This window comes from Haliotis cracherodii, unplaced genomic scaffold (assembly GCF_022045235.1).
Source record: "Haliotis cracherodii isolate W230 unplaced genomic scaffold, xgHalCrac1.p SCAF_3, whole genome shotgun sequence".
In the NCBI taxonomy this organism is placed as follows: domain Eukaryota; kingdom Metazoa; phylum Mollusca; class Gastropoda; order Lepetellida; family Haliotidae; genus Haliotis; species Haliotis cracherodii.
The window spans coordinates 16,700,824-16,721,071 of record NW_027266286.1 but is presented as its reverse complement, the minus strand read 5'-3'; the positions used below and the strand labels follow the sequence as shown (position 1 = coordinate 16,721,071).

The window sequence follows — 20,248 nt, the reverse complement described above, 5'->3', positions numbered from 1 at the left end:
TATGTCTCAAGATATTAAAAATATTTTCTTTTCTATATTGTATTGGCTAAACTACCTAGTGAATCAGGTGACTTAGTACCCTAGTTTATAGTAACCTGATACATCCTGTGGCTAGTTCCATACTGAGAGGAATTTCTGGAGGGTGGGGTGTGCTATACTAATTACTGGATAACACTTTTACTGCTTTTGTGAGATCCTAAAAGATGAGCACTCTTGCATTTAGCCTAGGATACGACTGTCGTAAGTCCATGTTAAATAACCTTTAACTATGGTCGCTATGGTCGCTTTGTGGAACCGGCCCAGGGCCCACTCGCACAAAGCGATCTTACTGCTACGACTATTGTAAGCCTATGTTAAAGTATGGGAGTTACGATCATCTTTGCACTAAGATCGCTTTGTGCAAGTTGGCCCTGGAGACTAAAAGGCCCATGTACCTGGAAATGTCGTTAATACATTCATGCGCGACACTTGGCTACCCAAAGAGAACCATAGCACGGACATGAATAACATGGATAGCGAGGGAAGGTTCCTGATCAATTCCGCAACGCTACCGCAGAATGTTTATCCAACTATCGCACGCCGCTGAAATAGTTACGCTTTGCATCCAAGATGGAGACAAGTGAAATTGTGTGATATTTGGCTGTTTTAGGTTGACATATGTATTTCTTAAATATTCCATAAAGTCCTTAGTTACGCGGTTGAAAAGAAGCTTAAAACTTCAAAACACTTGTTCATATCTGAGAACTGCATAAACGAACGCTGGGTTTGGTTAATCACTGTTTACTGAGATACTAAAAGACGTCTGTACAGGCTGACGGCTTACTGGGACTCACGCCGCGCATGCGTATACATGTACAATGCTTATTGTCTAAGATGCTAGTATCCTGACGGATAATTATGGATCATATATTATAAAAGGTATATTAATGTCAATTTGTTACACATGCTATGACCGGATATGTACTAACTTTAGGTGTTTATTCCATAGCAACCTACACCTTTAAAACATGATCATTGTGTATAGGCATGTACGAGTATCATTGTCATAAATGCTATATGATCGGATTTGCAGACATCTCCAAGAACGAATTCAAAAGTTGATACCTCAGTAAATACTTGATCATAAAGTATTTCCTATGCATTCCTTTTAATTCCAATAGGTGTTCAAACACCCGACTCCTTTCGAAGCTCACTGGGGATTTCAAGGTTTAGGTCTTCCGCAACCCACGCTTGCCGTAAAAGGCGACTATGCTTGTGGTCAGAAGCGACTAATGGAATCAGGTGGTCACGCTTAGTGACTTGGTTGATGCAAGTCATCGTATATCGTGTCCCTATTGTGTAGACCGACGCTCATGGTGTGAATCACTGGATTGTCGGATTCAGACTGTACTCTAGCTGGAATATTGACTGCGGCGTTAAACAACAAACATTAAACAATAATTCAAATGTTCGAGAAACAGAAATATATTCTGACTGACAATCGACCCGACAAGAATAACCGTAGATCTAGTCTGTTTATTAGGTCACCTCTCGTAAGAGACTGTTGGATTTTGGAAATATAACGGGATCGGTGGTCAGGATCGCTAACTTGGTTGATGCATGTCATCGTTTCCCAATTGCGTGACCGCCGTCATATGGCAAGAATATTGCTGATTAATTTGCGGTGTTAACAACACAAACCGTTCTGGTACATTTTTATGCTGCACGGGTGGTGGCCGAGAGGGGACATCGCTTTCTCGCTTTCTCGCTTTCTCGCTGATGTGGGTTTTAATCATTTGAAAGAGAGGTGAGACTTTTCTAGTCCCATTTCAAATCATACATACGGACGGAATGTTGAATTTTTTTCACTATCTAATTTAACAGTACAGACATATGTGCCCTATTGATTTATGGCCCTATTTAGCTATTGGATCCCCCGCCCCAAGACCAAGTTATCAAAACAAATAGTAAATAACACCGCTCAGTAGCGCTGAGTAGTACTTACTAGTCTTTTCCTAAAAACAACGCTTATATCAATGTTTATTCTGTTTGCGGAGTAGATGTCATTAAAGTGGAAGTCATCGCCCAAGCAATGGTAATACTACCGGATGTCCATTTCTAGTTTTTGGATGACATATTGTTCTCAGTAACCGTAATGTGGAAATGGATAGTTGATTGGTTTTATATTCAAGTTGGTATTTCCGCTATCCAAAGTGCTCAGTGAGGCCGTCTTACCAACAGTCATTTCTGAGATATAAATGTAAAGTATAATTACCGTATTCGACGTAATAAGCGCCCCGCTCTAATAAACGCCCACGGCGATATTTGCTAATATATTGGCTAGTGAACAATTAGGAGATAAACATACTGTGTTTTCAATTTAGAGCTAGGTTACCTGTAGATTTAACCCCGCTAAATTGAATTTGGAACCGAACGCGCAGCGTGAGGTTTCAAATGTTAAATTTAGCGCTAGCGTGAGGTTTCAAATGTTAAATTTAGCGCTAAATTTAACATTTGAAACCTCACGCTGCGCGTTCGGTTCCAAATTCAATTTAGCGTGGTTAGATCTACAGGTAATGTAGCTCTACATTGAAAACACAGTATGTTTATCTCCTAGTTAGCACCCCTTCCGATTGATTAATGTACACAATGTAGAGCGTCATTAACCCGTAACCCCATTCTTTGGACAATAGAAATGAAATGCGTTGTAAATAAAAAAAAATTAAAACAACTCGTTTCTTATAATGACTTTCGATCAATTTGTCTTCGGGAATTAAATTTAATGATAAAGTGCTTGTAAAATAAAGTTACACTCTCCCGTCGGGAGAGACTAGATATCCAACTATAGTATATAGGCTAAGGCAGGAATATACATATTTATGTAGCAATTCTCTATCCATTTAAACTGTATGGTTAACAATTGTGCGTTCTGGTGTGAGTTATGTAGTTATCTACTACCTTTTTACACAGACAATGAGTCGGACACACACACACACACACACACACACACACACACACACACACACACACACACACACAATTTCACAAGAAAATGATCCAATTTAGAAATTGTTATTTTGTTTGGAGGTTTTCAATTATAATAATTGAGGCAGTAGTGACATCAAAGGCCTCACACAGCAATGATTGGGCGGTCGGGTAGCCTAGTGGTTATGGCGTTCGATCGTCAAGCCGAAGACACCGTTCGATTCCCAACATGGGCACAATGTGTGAAGCACATTTCTGGTGTTCCCCGTGATATTACTGGAATATTGTTAAAAGCGACGTGAAACCATTCTTACTTACTCACTCACAGCGGTGTTTATCAAATTACTATAAGCAAGTACATATATTTGTAGACAAGACAAGAAACACAATTCAAGTTAAACATACATCAAATGTCAAAAAGAACATTGATTTTACATGATATACTACCGAAAACAAGTTATAGAACACCCACAATTATAAGATTGTATTTTTGTAAAACAATCAGCCATGATTAATTAACCATAGTCTTCTTAACTTCTTTTGAAAAGTATATATTTAGATTTTAACCTGATTTATTAAGAACGTATTGCAATGATCTGCCACGCGCTTTCGGCGTGATGGTCACATACAACTGAATAGGGCCATAAATAAATCAATTACATTTTACATCGGTGGATTGTTTTAAAATCACCTCTCTACAGTTAAATTATGTTTTAAGTAAATGGTGAGAAAAGTTCAACATTACCTCCCAGTTGCAGCAGATATCACATGCGGCCCCTATAGTGGTCAAGAGGGGATATTGCTTAACCGCGAGAAAGCGAGAAAGCGATGTCCCCTCTCGGCCACCATACGTGGGTGACATTCCCTACATAAGCTCCTCCCCAGCGCGTGACACCTTCGCTACACTCTCGGTGTAGAGAGCCCCGCGAACTATCGCTGGGAGGAGCTTGTTCATCCACAGCGCCAGAAAAATATGGCTCGCAACATCGCTGCCAGGAGTTCCTTGTTATGATCCCACTATAAATTCGGTCATAAGTTGACCGCGAGTGACAGCGTTGTGGCAGTGTGGTATATCACGGTTTATGTGGACTGTGGTGTTTTGTTGTATCATAGTAATTTATACTCCCCTTTAATGAGGTATATTGGGCTTTTACCTCATCATATATTGACCAAGAAGTCACTGACGTTGACATGTTGGGAGATTAACACTACCGGTACGACGATACGACAGCTTCGGTGCTACACTCAAGCAAGGAGCTTGTTGAATCGAGTATCCTTAGCTAACCGCCCTCTAGAATCGTCCTCTGACTTCAAAATGGGTAAGTCGGGTTATCTACACAATGGTAAGTGTGGCTATTTCTTTATCGGTCCCAGCATGGTCCCCGGTTCACAAAACAGTCGTAGGACTATGTCGAGACTTACCTGTACATCGTAATTCCACAGGAACTCGATGATAGCGTGTATATAGATAATCGTTTTTATATAGATAATCGTTTTTATATAGATAATAGTGTTTTTTTCTATCAAATATATCAACACGATTTGATAAAAGTGGGAAAACTCCAAGGCCAATTGGGGGCGGTCGGGTAGCCTAGTGGTTAAAGCGTTAGCTCATCATGCCGAAGACCCAGGTTCGATTCCCGACATGGGTACAACGTGTGAAGCCAATTTCTGGTGTACCCCGGCGTGATATTGCTGGAATATTGCTAAAAGGGGCGTAAAACCGAACTCACTCACTCACCAAGGCTAATTGATGCATAGTTATAGACACACATGAGTAGGACTCTTGACCTCAGCAGTGACAATTCACAGGATGTCCAAGTGCAATTGAACGACATTGTCATATACTGGTTACAAGTGATGCTCAATAAACAGTAATGTTGGTATTTCTGCTATCCAAAATGTTAAGTGAGGCCATCTTATTGTTGATAATCGTTTTGGGATATAAATGCAATGTTTAAACAATGTGAGCAAAGACCACTTGTAATTTGCGCATTTACTTCATGCTTGCTTTAATTTCAAGATTTACAGTATATTTATTTTCAACTGTGTTTACTACAGAATTAGACCGCCTGTGTGGTCTAGTGGTAGAGCAACCGCCCGGAGACCGGAAGGTCAAGGGTTCAATCCCCGTCCGCGTCATACCAAAAGACGTTAAAATATGGTACTTGTTGATACCCTGTCTGGCGCTCGGCATTAAGGGGCTAAAACAAGGACTGGTCGGCTCGGAGCCAGTATACTGTGTCTGAGTAGGGTATTCATGTTAAACTGCGGCATGGTATCTCAGTAAGCTAGCACTATAAATCAGCATCAGTCAGGACTAGTACAAGCAGCCACAGAAATACACACACATACATCGCTATATAAGTGCAATAATCTTGGACGCGACGTTAAACCCCATTTCACCTCACCTTACTACAGAATTGACCAGTAGAAGTATGCAGGTTCAAGTCCTCATGGACCCTCACATATGTAAATGTTACTGATCCCTTTGTGGATTCCTGATTAGGTAGAGCTAAAACATACAGGGACAGATAATGTCCCTTTCAGCTCGCCTCAGTGAAAGTCAAGTGAGCTTTGTTGTGAGTGAGTGAGTATGGTTTTACGCCGCTTTTAGCAATATTCCAGCAATATCACGGCAGGGGACACCAGAAATGGGCTTCACACATTGTACCCATGTTGGTAATTGAACTCGGGTCTTCAGCGTGACGATCGAACACTCTAACCACTAGGCTACCCGACTGCCCCGAGCTTTGTTGTTGCAACCACCTCCATGGTCTAGTGGATTGAGTGTCTGCCCAGAGAACAGGAGGTCTTTGGTTCGATCCTCTGGATCATGCCAAGAGTCGCAATGAGATGGTACTTGTTGTTTCCCTGCCTAGCATTCTGCGACAAAACAAGGACTGTTCGGTTCAGAGTCAGTTTAGCTATGTCTGAGTATGGTATCGATGTTAAACAATGGCATGGTATCTCCTTGGGCCTCACTTTGAAAATAACATTGGTTGCGGCATGTCGTCAGTTATCCGTCAGTTGTTGTAAGTTGCTGTGTCAACTTTAAAGTGAATCAACAAGAAGAGTGAACTTCTAATAAACCTTCTTTACTTGGGTCCATGTGTTTTCATACAAGAGCACGGCTCTCGGTGGTTGGCCATGTGCTGTGCAAGGGAGGTAACCCCAGCTGTAGCTGTATGGCGCTTACCGCTCGTTAAGATTTAAATCTACGGTTGTTACCTTTTATATTTTGACATCTCCTCTGAAATGTCAAAAACCCTACTGGTATGTGGACAATGGGTATGACACATCATTTGAATAATCTCAACTGTGGTGTTTTTAAAAATTGCTCACAGAATTCTGATCCGACTTTAAAAATGCCATTGAATATGTATTACCCATTACTCATGCATATCTGCTAGCATCATAAAAATACTGCAAAAACATGTCTTAATTGTGATAATAACATATTTCATGTTTTTGGCATTTTTTTAGTGTTCTTCCAAACTTCTGTCTTTGACTTTTGGGCGATTCTGCTTTAAACATTATTTCTTCGTAATTCAGGCAAGCTGAAGAGCCTTTATTGTGGCTTATCTTTTGTCAAGGGTGCCACGGGGCACTCAGAGATGTTGAGATGTGCCCTTTGGAATTAAAGTGTGCCAGCTAGAAGAAGAAGTTTCATCCATCATTGAACTTTCACCAGTGCTAAATAATAAGCAGTTTTAGTTTTGAAAGTTAATCCCAGCTCCCTTTTACATTGAGACTGATCATATCTTTTTCAGCTTCTGAAAACCAAAATCTTAATTTAATTTTGTTACAAAAAATGGCTTCTTGGAGAGGGAGTCACAGGCTGACGCAGACAGGTATACTTCTACTGTATTCGACGAAATAAATTAGATATAACGGGCTCTTATTGGAATATTATTCTGGTGAGACAAAAACAGTTGAAAGATCGTAAATTTCGTGGTTTCTGCTGACAGCCTGAAATGTTTATATACGACAGATGTATTTTTCCAGAATTTAATTGCCAATAATTAAGGGTGCATTGTGTGCATTAGTCTTGTGTACATTGATCAATTGGAAGGGGTGCTAATTATAGGGTTGTTCACTGGCAATATATTAGCAAATATCGCCCTGGTATTCACATAGTTTTAAATGATTTACAGTGATTGTTACGAAACAGGTTTCAAGTTAAAAACCCAGATGTGAAGAAAAAGGTGGGGAGAAAAATTCAAATACCCTCCAATAAAAATCAAACCCATAGGTAAAATACCCAAATAACCAAAAGCCTATGTAGAGCTCTGCTTGAGTGTACATTATAACTGATGACAAAGTGTGACAACTGTAGTGGTAGTCACATAAGTCCTTACTAGTTTACCAATCCAGTGTCACACATTCTGTGAAATAAATATGTTTAAAACACATACATTGTCTCACGGTTACTAAACAGGTTAATCTATAAGCAGAGATAAGTGTATATCTGGGAAATATGCTATTAGTACATAAGTATGTTGTGAGAATTAGTGGACACCACATCAAATTTGTAAGTATGATTCAGGTAAATGTAATATTAAATGGTGTGCTATTATGCTAATGAGATTTTATCATGCATTATCAATGCTATCAGCAAACATGCTGCAGCATATGCGTCATTCATAATTCATTGTGTGATATGGGATCAACTATCTACAAAGTAGACACAATTTATAGATAAATTCTTTTTTTTTTACTGTAATTGCAACGAGTCAGTATAGGCCAAGGTCATGGTACAGAATATATACAGTAGGATTAAAAATAACATCAATTGCATACATGAGAGAGATAAACACGAGTTGGTTCCATAATAACGTGAGTAGGTTACATTATCAGGGACCAGTGAAAATTCGGGTTAGCAACCCATGCTTGCCGTAAGAGGTGACTAACGGGATCGGATGGTCAGGTTCACTGACTTAGTTGGTGCATGTCACCGTATCAAAATGGATTGATGCTCTTGATGTCGATCACAGGATTGTCTAGTCCAGACTTGATTATTTACCGACTGCCGTCGTGTAGCTGGAGTATTGCTGAGAGAGGGGTTAAAGAACAAACGAAAAACACAAAAGAAACAGACTCTGTCATAATTAGCCTTTGGATTTAAATGTTCTTTGGGACATAATGGACAACGGTTGTCCTAAATTAGTCCCTATGACAGTAGACTAAAGATTTAGACACAGTTAGTTGCAGACGGTTATCCAGGAGCAAGTGAGGATCAGTCTGTGTTTTTTTGTTCAATGTCTCCTTTGAAGGTATATGAGACCTATAGTTTAACTTGTGTCTCCTTTGAAGGTATATGAGACCTATAGTTTAACTTGTGTCTCCTTTGAAGGTATATGAGACCTATAGTTTAACTTGTGTCTCCTTTGAAGGTATATGAGACCTATAGTATAACTTGTGTCTCCTTTGAAGGTATATGAGACCTATAGTTTAACTTGTGTCTCCTTTGAAGGTATATGAGACCTATAGTTTAACTTGTGTCTCCTTTGAAGGTATATGAGACCTATAGTATAACTTGTGTCTCCTTTGAAGGTATATGAGACCTATAGTATAACTTGTGTCTCCTTTGAAGGTATATGAGACCTATAGTATAACTTGTGTCTCCTTTGAAGGTATATGAGACCTATAGTTTAACTTGTGTCTCCTTTGAAGGTATATGAGACCTATAGTATAACTTGTGTCTCCTTTGAAGGTATATGAGACCTATAGTTTAACTTGTTTCTCCTTTGAAGGTATATGAGACCTATAGTTTAACTTGTGTCTCCTTTGAAGGTATATGAGACCTATAGTTTAACTTGTGTCTCCTTTGAAGGTATATGAGACCTATAGTTTAACTTGTGTCTCCTTTGAAGGTATATGAGACCTATAGTTTAACTTGTGTCTCCTTTGAAGGTATATGAGACCTATAGTATAACTTGTGTCTCCTTTGAAGGTATATGAGACCTATAGTTTAACTTGTGTCTCCTTTGAAGGTATATGAGACCTATAGTATAACTTGTGTCTCCTTTGAAGGTATATGAGACCTATAGTTTAACTTGTGTCTCCTTTGAAGGTATATGAGACCTATAGTATAACTTGTGTCTCCTTTGAAGGTATATGAGACCTATAGTTTAACTTGTGTCTCCTTTGAAGGTATATGAGACCTATAGTATAACTTGTGTCTCCTTTGAAGGTATATGAGACCTATAGTTTAACTTGTGTCTCCTTTGAAGGTATATGAGACCTATAGTTTAACTTATGTCTACTTTGAAGGTATATGAGGCCTATAGTTTAACTTGTGTCTCCTTTGAAGGTATATGAGACCTATAGTTTAACTTGTGTCTACTTTGAAGGTATATGAGACCTATAGTTTAACTTGTGTCTCCTTTGAAAGTATATGAGACCTATAGTTTAACTTGTGTCTCCTTTGAAGGTATATGAGACCTATAGTTTAACTTGTGTCTTCTTTGAAGGTATATGAGACCTATTGTTTAACTGTTGTCTCCTTTGAAGGTATATGAGACCTATAGTTTAACTTGGGTCTCCTTTGAAGGTATATGAGACCTGTAGTTTAACTTGTGTCTCCTTTGAAGGTATATGAGACCTATAGTATAACTTGTGTCTCCTTTGAAGGTATATGAGACCTATAGTATAACTTGTGTCTCCTTTGAAGGTATATGAGACCTATAGTTTAACTTGTGTCTCCTTTGAAGGTATATGAGACCTATAGTATAACTTGTGTCTCCTTTGAAGGTATATGAGACCTATAGTTTAACTTGTGTCTACTTTGAAGGTATATGAGACCTGTAGTTTAACTTGTGTCTACTTTGAAGGTATATGAGACCTATAGTTTAACTTGTTTCTCCTTTGAAGGTATATGAGACCTATAGTTTAACTTTTGTCTCCTTTGAAGGTATATGAGACCTATAGTTTAACTTGTGTCTCCTTTGAAGGTATATGAGACCTATAGTTTAACTTTTGTCTCCTTTGAAGGTATATGAGACCTATAGTTTAACTTGTGTCTCCTTTGAAGGTATATGAGACCTATAGTTTAACTTGTTTCTCCTTTGAAGGTATATGAGACCTATAGTTTAACTTTTGTCTCCTTTGAAGGTATATGAGACCTATAGTTTAACTTGTGTCTCCTTTGAAGGTATATGAGACCTATAGTTTAACTTGTGTCTCCTTTGAAGGTATATGAGACCTATAGTTTAACTTGTGTCTCCTTTGAAGGTATATGAGACCTATAGTTTAACTTGTGTCCCCTTTGAAGGTATATGAGACCTATAGTTTAACTTGTGTCTCCTTTGAAGGTATATGAGACCTATAGTTTAACTTGTGTCCCCTTTGAAGGTATATGAGACCTATAGTTTAACTTGTGTCTCCTTTGAAGGTATATGAGACCTATAGTTTAACTTGTGTCTCCTTTGAAGGTATATGAGACCTATAGTTTAACTTGTTTCTCCTTTGAAGGTATATGAGACCTATAGTTTAACTTTTGTCTCCTTTGAAGGTATATGAGACCTATAGTTTAACTTGTGTCTCCTTTGAAGGTATATGAGACCTATAGTTTAACTTGTGTCTCCTTTGAAGGTATATGAGACCTATAGTTTAACTTGTGTCTCCTTTGAAGGTATATGAGACCTATAGTTTAACTTGTGTCCCCTTTGAAGGTATATGAGACCTATAGTTTAACTTGTGTCTCCTTTGAAGGTATATGAGACCTATAGTTTAACTTGTGTCCCCTTTGAAGGTATATGAGACCTATAGTTTAACTTGTGTCTCCTTTGAAGGTATATGAGACCTATAGTTTAACTTGTGTCTCCTTTGAAGGTATATGAGACCTATAGTTTAACTTGTTTCTCCTTTGAAGGTATATGAGACCTATAGTTTAACTTTTGTCTCCTTTGAAGGTATATGAGACCTATAGTTTAACTTGTGTCTCCTTTGAAGGTATATGAGACCTATAGTTTAACTTGTGTCTCCTTTGAAGGTATATGAGACCTATAGTTTAACTTGTGTCTCCTTTGAAGGTATATGAGACCTATAGTTTAACTTGTGTCCCCTTTGAAGGTATATGAGACCTATAGTTTAACTTGTGTCTCCTTTGAAGGTATATGAGACCTATAGTTTCACTTGTGTCCCCTTTGAAGGTATATGAGACCTATAGTTTAACTTGTGTCTCCTTTGAAGGTATATGAGACCTATAGTTTAACTTGTGTCTCCTTTGAAGGTATATGAGACCTATAGTTTGACTTGTGTCTTCTTTGAAGGTATATGAGACCTATTGTTTAACTTGTGTCTCCTTTGAAGGTATATGAGACCTATAGTATAACTTGTGTCACCTTTGAAGGTATATGAGACCTATAGTATAAATTGTGTCTCCTTTGAAGGTATATGAGACCTATAGTTTAACTTGTGTCTCCTTTGAAGGTATATGAGACCTATAGTTTAACTTGTTTCTCCTTTGAAGGTATATGAGACCTATAGTTTAACTTGTGTCTCCTTTGAAGGTATATGAGACCTATAGTTTAACTTGTGTCTCCTTTGAAGGTATATGAGACCTATAGTTTAACTTGAGTCTCCTTTGAAGGTATATGAGACCTATAGTTTAACTTGTGTCTCCTTTGAAGGTATATGAGACCTATAGTTTAACTTGTGTCTCCTTTGAAGGTATATGAGACCTATAGTTTAACTTGTGTCTCCTTTGAAGATATATGAGACCTATAGTTTAACTTGTGTCTCCTTTGAAGGTATATGAGACCTATAGTTTAACTTTTGTCTCCTTTGAAAGTATATGAGACCTATAGTTTAACTTGTGTCTCCTTTGAAAGTATATGAGACCTATAGTTTAACTTGTGTCTCCTTTGAAGGTATATGAGACCTATAGTTTAACTTGTGTCTCCTTTGAAAGTATATGAGACCTATAGTATAACTTGTGTCTACTTTGAAGGTATATGAGACCTATAGTTTAACTTGAGTCTCCTTTGAAGGTATATGAGACCTATAGTTTAACTTGTGTCTCCTTTGAAGGTATATGAGACCTATAGTTTAACTTGTGTCTCCTTTGAAGGTATATGAGACCTATGGTTTAACTTGAGTCTCCTTTGAAAGTATATGAGACCTATAGTTTAACTTGTGTCTCCTTTGAAAGTATATGAGACCTATAGTTTAACTTGGATCTACTTTGAAGGTATATGAGACCTATAGTTTAATTTGTGTCTCCTTTGAAGGTATATGAGACCTATAGTTTAACTTGTGTCTCCTTTGAAGGTATATGAGACCTATAGTTTAACTTGTGTCTCCTTTGAAGGTATATGAGACCTATAGTTTAACTTGTGTCTCCTTTGAAGGTATATGAGACCTATAGTATAACTTGTGTCTCCTTTGAAGGTATATGAGACCTATAGTTTAACTTGTGTCTCCTTTGAAGGTATATGAGACCTATAGTTTAACTTGTGTCTCCTTTGAAGGTATATGAGACCTATTGTTTAACTTGTGTCTCCTTTGAAGGTATATGAGACCTATAGTTTAACTTGTGTCTCCTTTGAAGGTATATGAGACCTATAGTATAACTTGTGTCTACTTTGAAGGTATATGAGACCTATAGTATAACTTGTGTCTCCTTTGAAGGTATATGAGACCTATAGTTTAACTTGTGTCTCCTTTGAAGGTATATGAGACCTATAGTTTAACTTGTTTCTCCTTTGAAGGTATATGAAACCTATAGTTTAACTTGTGTCTCCTTTGAAGGTATATGAGACCTATAGTTTAACTTGTGTCTCCTTTGAAGGTATATGAGACCTATAGTTTAACTTGTGTCTCCTTTGAAGGTATATGCGACCTATAGTTTAATTTGAGTCTCCTTTGAAGGTATATGAGACCTATAGTATAACTATTGTCTACTTTGAAGGTATATGAGACCTATAGTATAACTTGTGTCTACTTTGAAGGTATATGAGTCCTATAGTATAACTTGTGTCTCCTTTGAAGGTATATGAGACCTATAGTTTAACTTGTGTCTCCTTTGAAGGTATATGAGACCTATAGTGTAATTTGTGTCTACTTTGAAGGTATATGAGACCTATAGTATAACTTGTGTCTCCTTTGAAGGTATATGAGACCTATAGTTTAACTTGTGTCTCCTTTGAAGGTATATGAGACCTATAGTATAACTTGTGTCTCCTTTGAAGGTATATGAGACCTATTGTTTAACTTGTGTCTCCTTTGAAGGTATATGAGACCTATAGTTTAACTTGTGTCCCCTTTGAAGGTATATGAGACCTATAGTTTAACTTGTGTCTCCTTTGAAGGTATATGAGACCTATAGTTTAACTTGTGTCCCCTTTGAAGGTATATGAGACCTATAGTTTAACTTGTGTCTCCTTTGAAGGTATATGAGACCTATAGTTTAACTTGTGTCTCCTTTGAAGGTATATGAGACCTATAGTTTGACTTGTGTCTTCTTTGAAGGTATATGAGACCTATTGTTTAACTTGTGTCTCCTTTGAAGGTATATGAGACCTATAGTATAACTTGTGTCACCTTTGAAGGTATATGAGACCTATAGTATAACTTGTGTCTCCTTTGAAGGTATATGAGACCTATAGTTTAACTTGTGTCTCCTTTGAAGGTATATGAGACCTATAGTTTAACTTGTTTCTCCTTTGAAGGTATATGAGACCTATAGTTTAACTTGTGTCTCCTTTGAAGGTATATGAGACCTATAGTTTAACTTGTGTCTCCTTTGAAGGTATATGAGACCTATAGTTTAACTTGAGTCTCCTTTGAAGGTATATGAGACCTATAGTTTAACTTGTGTCTCCTTTGAAGGTATATGAGACCTATAGTTTAACTTGTGTCTCCTTTGAAGGTATATGAGACCTATAGTTTAACTTGTGTCTCCTTTGAAGATATATGAGACCTATAGTTTAACTTGTGTCTCCTTTGAAGGTATATGAGACCTATAGTTTAACTTTTGTCTCCTTTGAAAGTATATGAGACCTATAGTTTAACTTGTGTCTCCTTTGAAAGTATATGAGACCTATAGTTTAACTTGTGTCTCCTTTGAAGGTATATGAGACCTATAGTTTAACTTGTGTCTCCTTTGAAAGTATATGAGACCTATAGTATAAGTTGTGTCTACTTTGAAGGTATATGAGACCTATAGTTTAACTTGAGTCTCCTTTGAAGGTATATGAGACCTATAGTTTAACTTGTGTCTCCTTTGAAGGTATATGAGACCTATAGTTTAACTTGTGTCTCCTTTGAAGGTATATGAGACCTATGGTTTAACTTGAGTCTCCTTTGAAAGTATATGAGACCTATAGTTTAACTTGTGTCTCCTTTGAAAGTATATGAGACCTATAGTTTAACTTGGATCTACTTTGAAGGTATATGAGACCTATAGTTTAATTTGTGTCTCCTTTAAAGGTATATGAGACCTATAGTTTAACTTGTGTCTCCTTTGAAGGTATATGAGACCTATAGTTTAACTTGTGTCTCCTTTGAAGGTATATGAGACCTATAGTTTAACTTGTGTCTCCTTTGAAGGTATATGAGACCTATAGTATAACTTGTGTCTCCTTTGAAGGTATATGAGACCTATAGTTTAACTTGTGTCTCCTTTGAAGGTATATGAGACCTATAGTTTAACTTGTGTCTCCTTTGAAGGTATATGAGACCTATTGTTTAACTTGTGTCTCCTTTGAAGGTATATGAGACCTATAGTTTAACTTGTGTCTCCTTTGAAGGTATATGAGACCTATAGTATAACTTGTGTCTACTTTGAAGGTATATGAGACCTATAGTATAACTTGTGTCTCCTTTGAAGGTATATGAGACCTATAGTTTAACTTGTGTCTCCTTTGAAGGTATATGAGACCTATAGTTTAACTTGTTTCTCCTTTGAAGGTATATGAAACCTATAGTTTAACTTGTGTCTCCTTTGAAGGTATATGAGACCTATAGTTTAACTTGTGTCTCCTTTGAAGGTATATGAGACCTATAGTTTAACTTGTGTCTCCTTTGAAGGTATATGCGACCTATAGTTTAATTTGAGTCTCCTTTGAAGGTATATGAGACCTATAGTATAACTATTGTCTACTTTGAAGGTATATGAGACCTATAGTATAACTTGTGTCTACTTTGAAGGTATATGAGTCCTATAGTATAACTTGTGTCTCCTTTGAAGGTATATGAGACCTATAGTTTAACTTGTGACTCCTTTGAAGGTATATGAGACCTATAGTGTAATTTGTGTCTACTTTGAAGGTATATGAGACCTATAGTATAACTTGTGTCTCCTTTGAAGGTATATGAGACCTATAGTTTACCGGTAACTTGTGTCTCCTTTGAAGGTATATGAGACCTATAGTATAACTTGTGTCTCCTTTGAAGGTATATGAGACCTATTGTTTAACTTGTGTCTCCTTTGAAGGTATATGAGACCTATAGTTTAACTTGTGTCTCCTTTGAAGGTATATGAGACCTATAGTATAACTTGTGTCTCCTTTGAAGGTATATGAGACCTATAGTTTAACTTGTGTCTCCTTTGAAGGTATATGAGACCTATAGTATAATTTGTGTCTCCTTTGAAGGTATATGAGACCTATAGTTTAACTTGTGTCTCCTTTGAAGGTATATGAGACCTATAGTTCAACTTGAGTCTCCTTTGAAGAGGTGGGAGAGGGATTAGGAATGGATTCTGTCCGTCACTTTTTTTCTGCAGCATGATTCAAGTCCATTCAATATTTCTTATAAACTTTGCACAGATGAACTGGTGCCTTTTGCTTAAAGTGGGGGTCCACAACAATAAATTTAAAGGGTCCTTGCAGACAAGATGAGGGTTCTGTAAAGTAATGAAATGGTGTAGTGTACTGTACATTTAGATCATTACTTTAGAGCCTGGAATGAATCAGTGATGGTGTGGACAGTGATAATGATTGAAGCGTGAAGTGACAGATGCCCTGATCTGCTCTTGATGCACTGTTGGTCCAATGAATATTGTTGTGCGTTCCTCTGGACACAGTAGCCTAGTGGTTAAAGCGTTCGCTCGTCACGCAGAAGACCCGGGTTCGATTCCCGACATGGGTACAATGTGTGAAGCCCATTTCTGGTGTTCCTCGCCGTGATATTGCTGGAATATTGCTAAAAGCGGCATAAAACCATATTCACTCACTCCTGGGGACACAGCATTTTCTTTTTCTGTGTCCATTCTCTACATTTTGCATTCTGGACGTCAAGTTGTGACCTTGAAAAATATCCAGAACTCAGTTGAAAAGCATTGCCTTTCTGTGACGTGTTTCTTCTTTTCTCCTTACAGACCCTATGGCTCCACCTGATGGGAACAGGGCGCTGCCGCCAATGAAGCACTTCTACCGCAAAGTCCTCCCGCAGTCCTGCATCTCTTTCTCCTCCGAGGATGGCAAGGAGTTCTTCAAGGGGGCCATTTTGGAAGGGAATATGGAATGTTACTTCAAGCTTGCTGCACAGTTTCGGACTCAGGATGAGCCTGCGTTTTGTGGACTGTCCACTATGGTGATGGTCCTGAATGCCCTTGACATTGACCCCGGTCGCATTTGGAAAGGGGTATGGCGATGGTATCATGAGAACATGCTCGACTGCTGTGTGCCCTTAGAAGTCGTGCAACAGCAAGGCATCAATTTTGACGAATTTGTCTGTGGGGCCAGATGTAATTCTCTCGACGTTGAACCAACGAGGATGGAAGAGGGTGTGATGTCTGTTGAGGAGTTCCGAGAACTGATCAGAAACTACACAAAGAGGGATGATGCATTCGTTGTACTGTCCTATTCTCGTCCAGCCCTTGACCAGTCCGGGGAAGGCCACTTCTCTCCAGTTGGAGGCTATCACCCTGGGAAGGACCTGGTGTTGATCCTCGACACAGCCCGGTTCAAGTACCCACCACACTGGGTGCCCCTGGACCTCATCTATAAAGCAATGAAAGAGATCGATCAGGACACAGGTGACTATTTTGTGTAGTATCCTCCACAGATGGACAGGGATGTTGGGATCCTAACTACCATTTAGCACATTCACTTAATTTGAACACAGGTAGCCTGTTTGGATTCCAGGTCAAGATAGGCTGATTCTGTTGGTTTGTTGTTTAACACCGCACACTACAATATTGACAGTGGTCTGTAAATAATCAAGTCTGGACCCAATCCCATTAAAATCAGATCTTAGTCCTCGCTACAGCTAAACAAAGATCTGAAGACATCCCATTAGGGGACACGTCAGAATGACCTTTCATCCGATCAATCAGAGCGTCGCTTACCAGATTATGAAAGTGACAGTCGGAATGTGATTGGGTGACACGGGGTATTCCAGACGTTAGTTATGGCTTTAACGACTGAATCCTTACAATCTAGACAATCTATTAGCCATTCCAGAATGTTTTTTTGTTCAGGTTTCAAATTTGTAATCGAGAATTTGTCAAAATATGTTTTAAAGCATAATCGCCAATTTGAAATTAGTGCCGTAAAGCACGAGAAATCGCTTCTGATTGGTCATTCCATTGGTTGGTCAAAGTTTGCGCAAGGTCAGTCTGACATGACCCGTAATGGGATGTCCTCAGTTCTTTGTTTAGCGGAAGCGAGAACTAAGGTCTGATTTTAATGAGATTGGTCTGGACCAGACAATCTGGTGACTGAAATGAGCATCCATCTACACTATGGATATGATGACATGCACCAACCAAGTCACCGAATCTGGCCACCCATTCCTGTTCGTCACATCTTATGACAAGCATGGATTGCTGATGGCTGTGATCACTTCTAACCCGGGTTGTCCAATTCCGTCGCCTCTTTCGTGCTGGGTGCCGGGGACATAGTGGCATATTCCACCCCGTTCGCCATGGCTGATTCTGTTTCATCTTACATGGATTGTTGTTCATGCTTCCAGTCACTGGTTCGAATGGCCTAGACTTGATTATTTACAGGTCGTCATGATATAGCTAAATATTGCTCCCTCTGTCTCAAACGCAACTCCGTACTTCAATAACTGCAACTCCATCTATGTGTGCAATTTTTGGTAACATTTTTATGTTAAGTTGGGATTGCCTTATGGTAGATACAAGTTTCATTCTACAATGTGTGAAGCCCATCTGGTATGCCACGGTCAGTCACAGGTATCAAATCACAATAACCACCTCTGATTTAAACAGCCAATGTGTGAGGCCCATCTGATATGCCCCTGTGCGGTATTGCTGTAATAGAGCTCAAAGTGGATTTCCATATGTCAGTCAGAGGTATCAAATCACAATAACCACCTCTGATTTAAACAGCCAATGTGTGAGGCCCATCTGAAATGCCCCTGTGCGGTATTGCTGTAATAGTGCTCAAAGCGGACCCCCATATGTCAATCAGAGGTATCAAATCACAGCAACCACCTTTGATTTGAACAGCTAATGTGTGAAACCCATCAGTGGTATTCTATGATATTGCTCAAAGCAAACCCCATGGGGATTCCAAGTTGAACGCCCACAGCGTTATTTGCTAATATATTGGCTAGTGAACAATCCCAATTCGAACCGCTTCCGATTGATCAGTGTACAAAACACTTATTTATTCATCTATAATACACACTTGTGTGTTACATGCATCCTTAATTATGGGCAAATAAGTTCTGGAAAAATATATCTGTCATATATAAACATTTCAGGCTGTCAGCATAAACCACAAAATTCATCTTTCAACTCTGTTTTTTTTTTCACCAAAATAATATTCTAATAAGAGCCCCCTATTTCAAGTTCGAGAGCGCCCTGGGCGCTTATTACATCGATAACGGTAGTTACTTATCACAATGTTGCATCTTTCAGGGAAGCCCCGAGGCTTGATGGTGATGTCACGCAAGAAAGAAAGCCATCCCCTTTTGTTGTTCCGCCTGTCAAGCAACATGAGTGTAACCGCGCGGGTTCTGTTCAATCCAGCAGTCCCAGAGTTTATGATGAAATTGAAGACTCAAACAGACAGAACACTAGAGGAAACATTGTCCGTAGACGCCCTTGCCGACAGGGCTGCTCGGGACATGATTCAAGTTTTGGCTGAAATTAGTGGCCATGTGACAATAATGACCACCCAGCTGGACATCACCTGCCCACAAGATGTGGCTGAAAAACATGAATGTCTCATCCAACATTTGATCAAAGCTCTCCAAGAAACTGTCATATTTGAAAAAGTGACGAATATTTGCAAATCTCTTCCAGAAGACAAAATGGAAGTAATGGAGAACTTGTTTGAACCGGCATGGCCTAGTTGTAATGGGAAATGCCAGCCTTTTAACAAGCTAAAATGTGTACACTTTATCACTTTCTTCATCCTCACTTGGCCGTACAGGACAGGGGTTTCAGGGGAGACAACTCTAGCAGCCCTCTATGACCAAATGGTTGAAGATGAGCTGCAGAGGATTTCTGTGGATGTTCTAAGTATGGAGGTGAAGTCATTGAAGGATCAGTTGCATGTTCTTATGGAATTTTATCAAAACAATCCCAAAGGTCCTGAGCCTTGTTGCAAGAAAATAAAACTTTGAAAGCCTTTTCCAATCTGAGGGAACAGTTTATTTTAATTAGTTTACATTTAAAAAAAAAATTAATAAATTTGGTTATGTCAATTTTCACAGTTCTGCATAAAAAAAAAAATCATAATTTATTCTGTTTTAATTTTTTTTAATTTAAAATTAAAAATTTTAAAAATTAAAACAGAATAAATTATGAAATTATTTTTTTTATGCAGACCTGTAAAAAATAACATTACCAAAAACAATTTGCATACCTAGTGTAGCGGCCATAAAATTTCAGAGTCCTGTGATGCGATTCGAACCACGGACCTTCTGGTGACAGGTCGGACGCCTTGTCCACATGACCAAAGAGGTTAACCCCGTCAGCAAGCTGACAAGGTAAGGATGTCATCTGTGGGATGACTCCACGCCCTGCTACCTACTCCCCCGTCAGCAGAAGGCACGTCCCGGGCCGCATAGTAGGGTACTGAGGCTTATTTTGCTCAAATTTAATATGAACGTGCTCAGCCCCACGCTGGGCGTCAATGTAGCGGCCCTCAAATTTCCGAGTCCCGTGATGGGATACGAACCACGGACCTTCTGATGACAGGTCAGACGCCTTGTCCACATGACCAAAGAGGTTAACCCCGTCAGAACAGAACACAGCCACCTCAAAGGTATACCTATACATATATAACCTATATAAGTTCCAGCACTGAAGATAGAGCATCTGCCCAGGAAAAAAAACATGCAGGCATGCTTGAGG

General features: G+C 38.7%; 1 protein-coding gene across 1 annotated transcript; it reads left to right on the top strand.

The window, feature by feature from the left end:
- Positions 1-4,004: 4,004 nt before the first annotated feature.
- Positions 4,005-19,595, top strand: LOC139474997 (uncharacterized). Its single transcript, XM_071258202.1, has 3 exons — positions 4,005-4,283; positions 16,292-16,951; positions 18,806-19,595. Exons 1-3 carry the CDS (start codon positions 4,097-4,099, stop codon positions 19,513-19,515), a joined length of 1,557 nt encoding a protein of 518 aa, XP_071114303.1. The 5' UTR covers positions 4,005-4,096; the 3' UTR covers positions 19,516-19,595.
- The last annotated feature ends 653 nt before the right edge of the window (positions 19,596-20,248 follow it).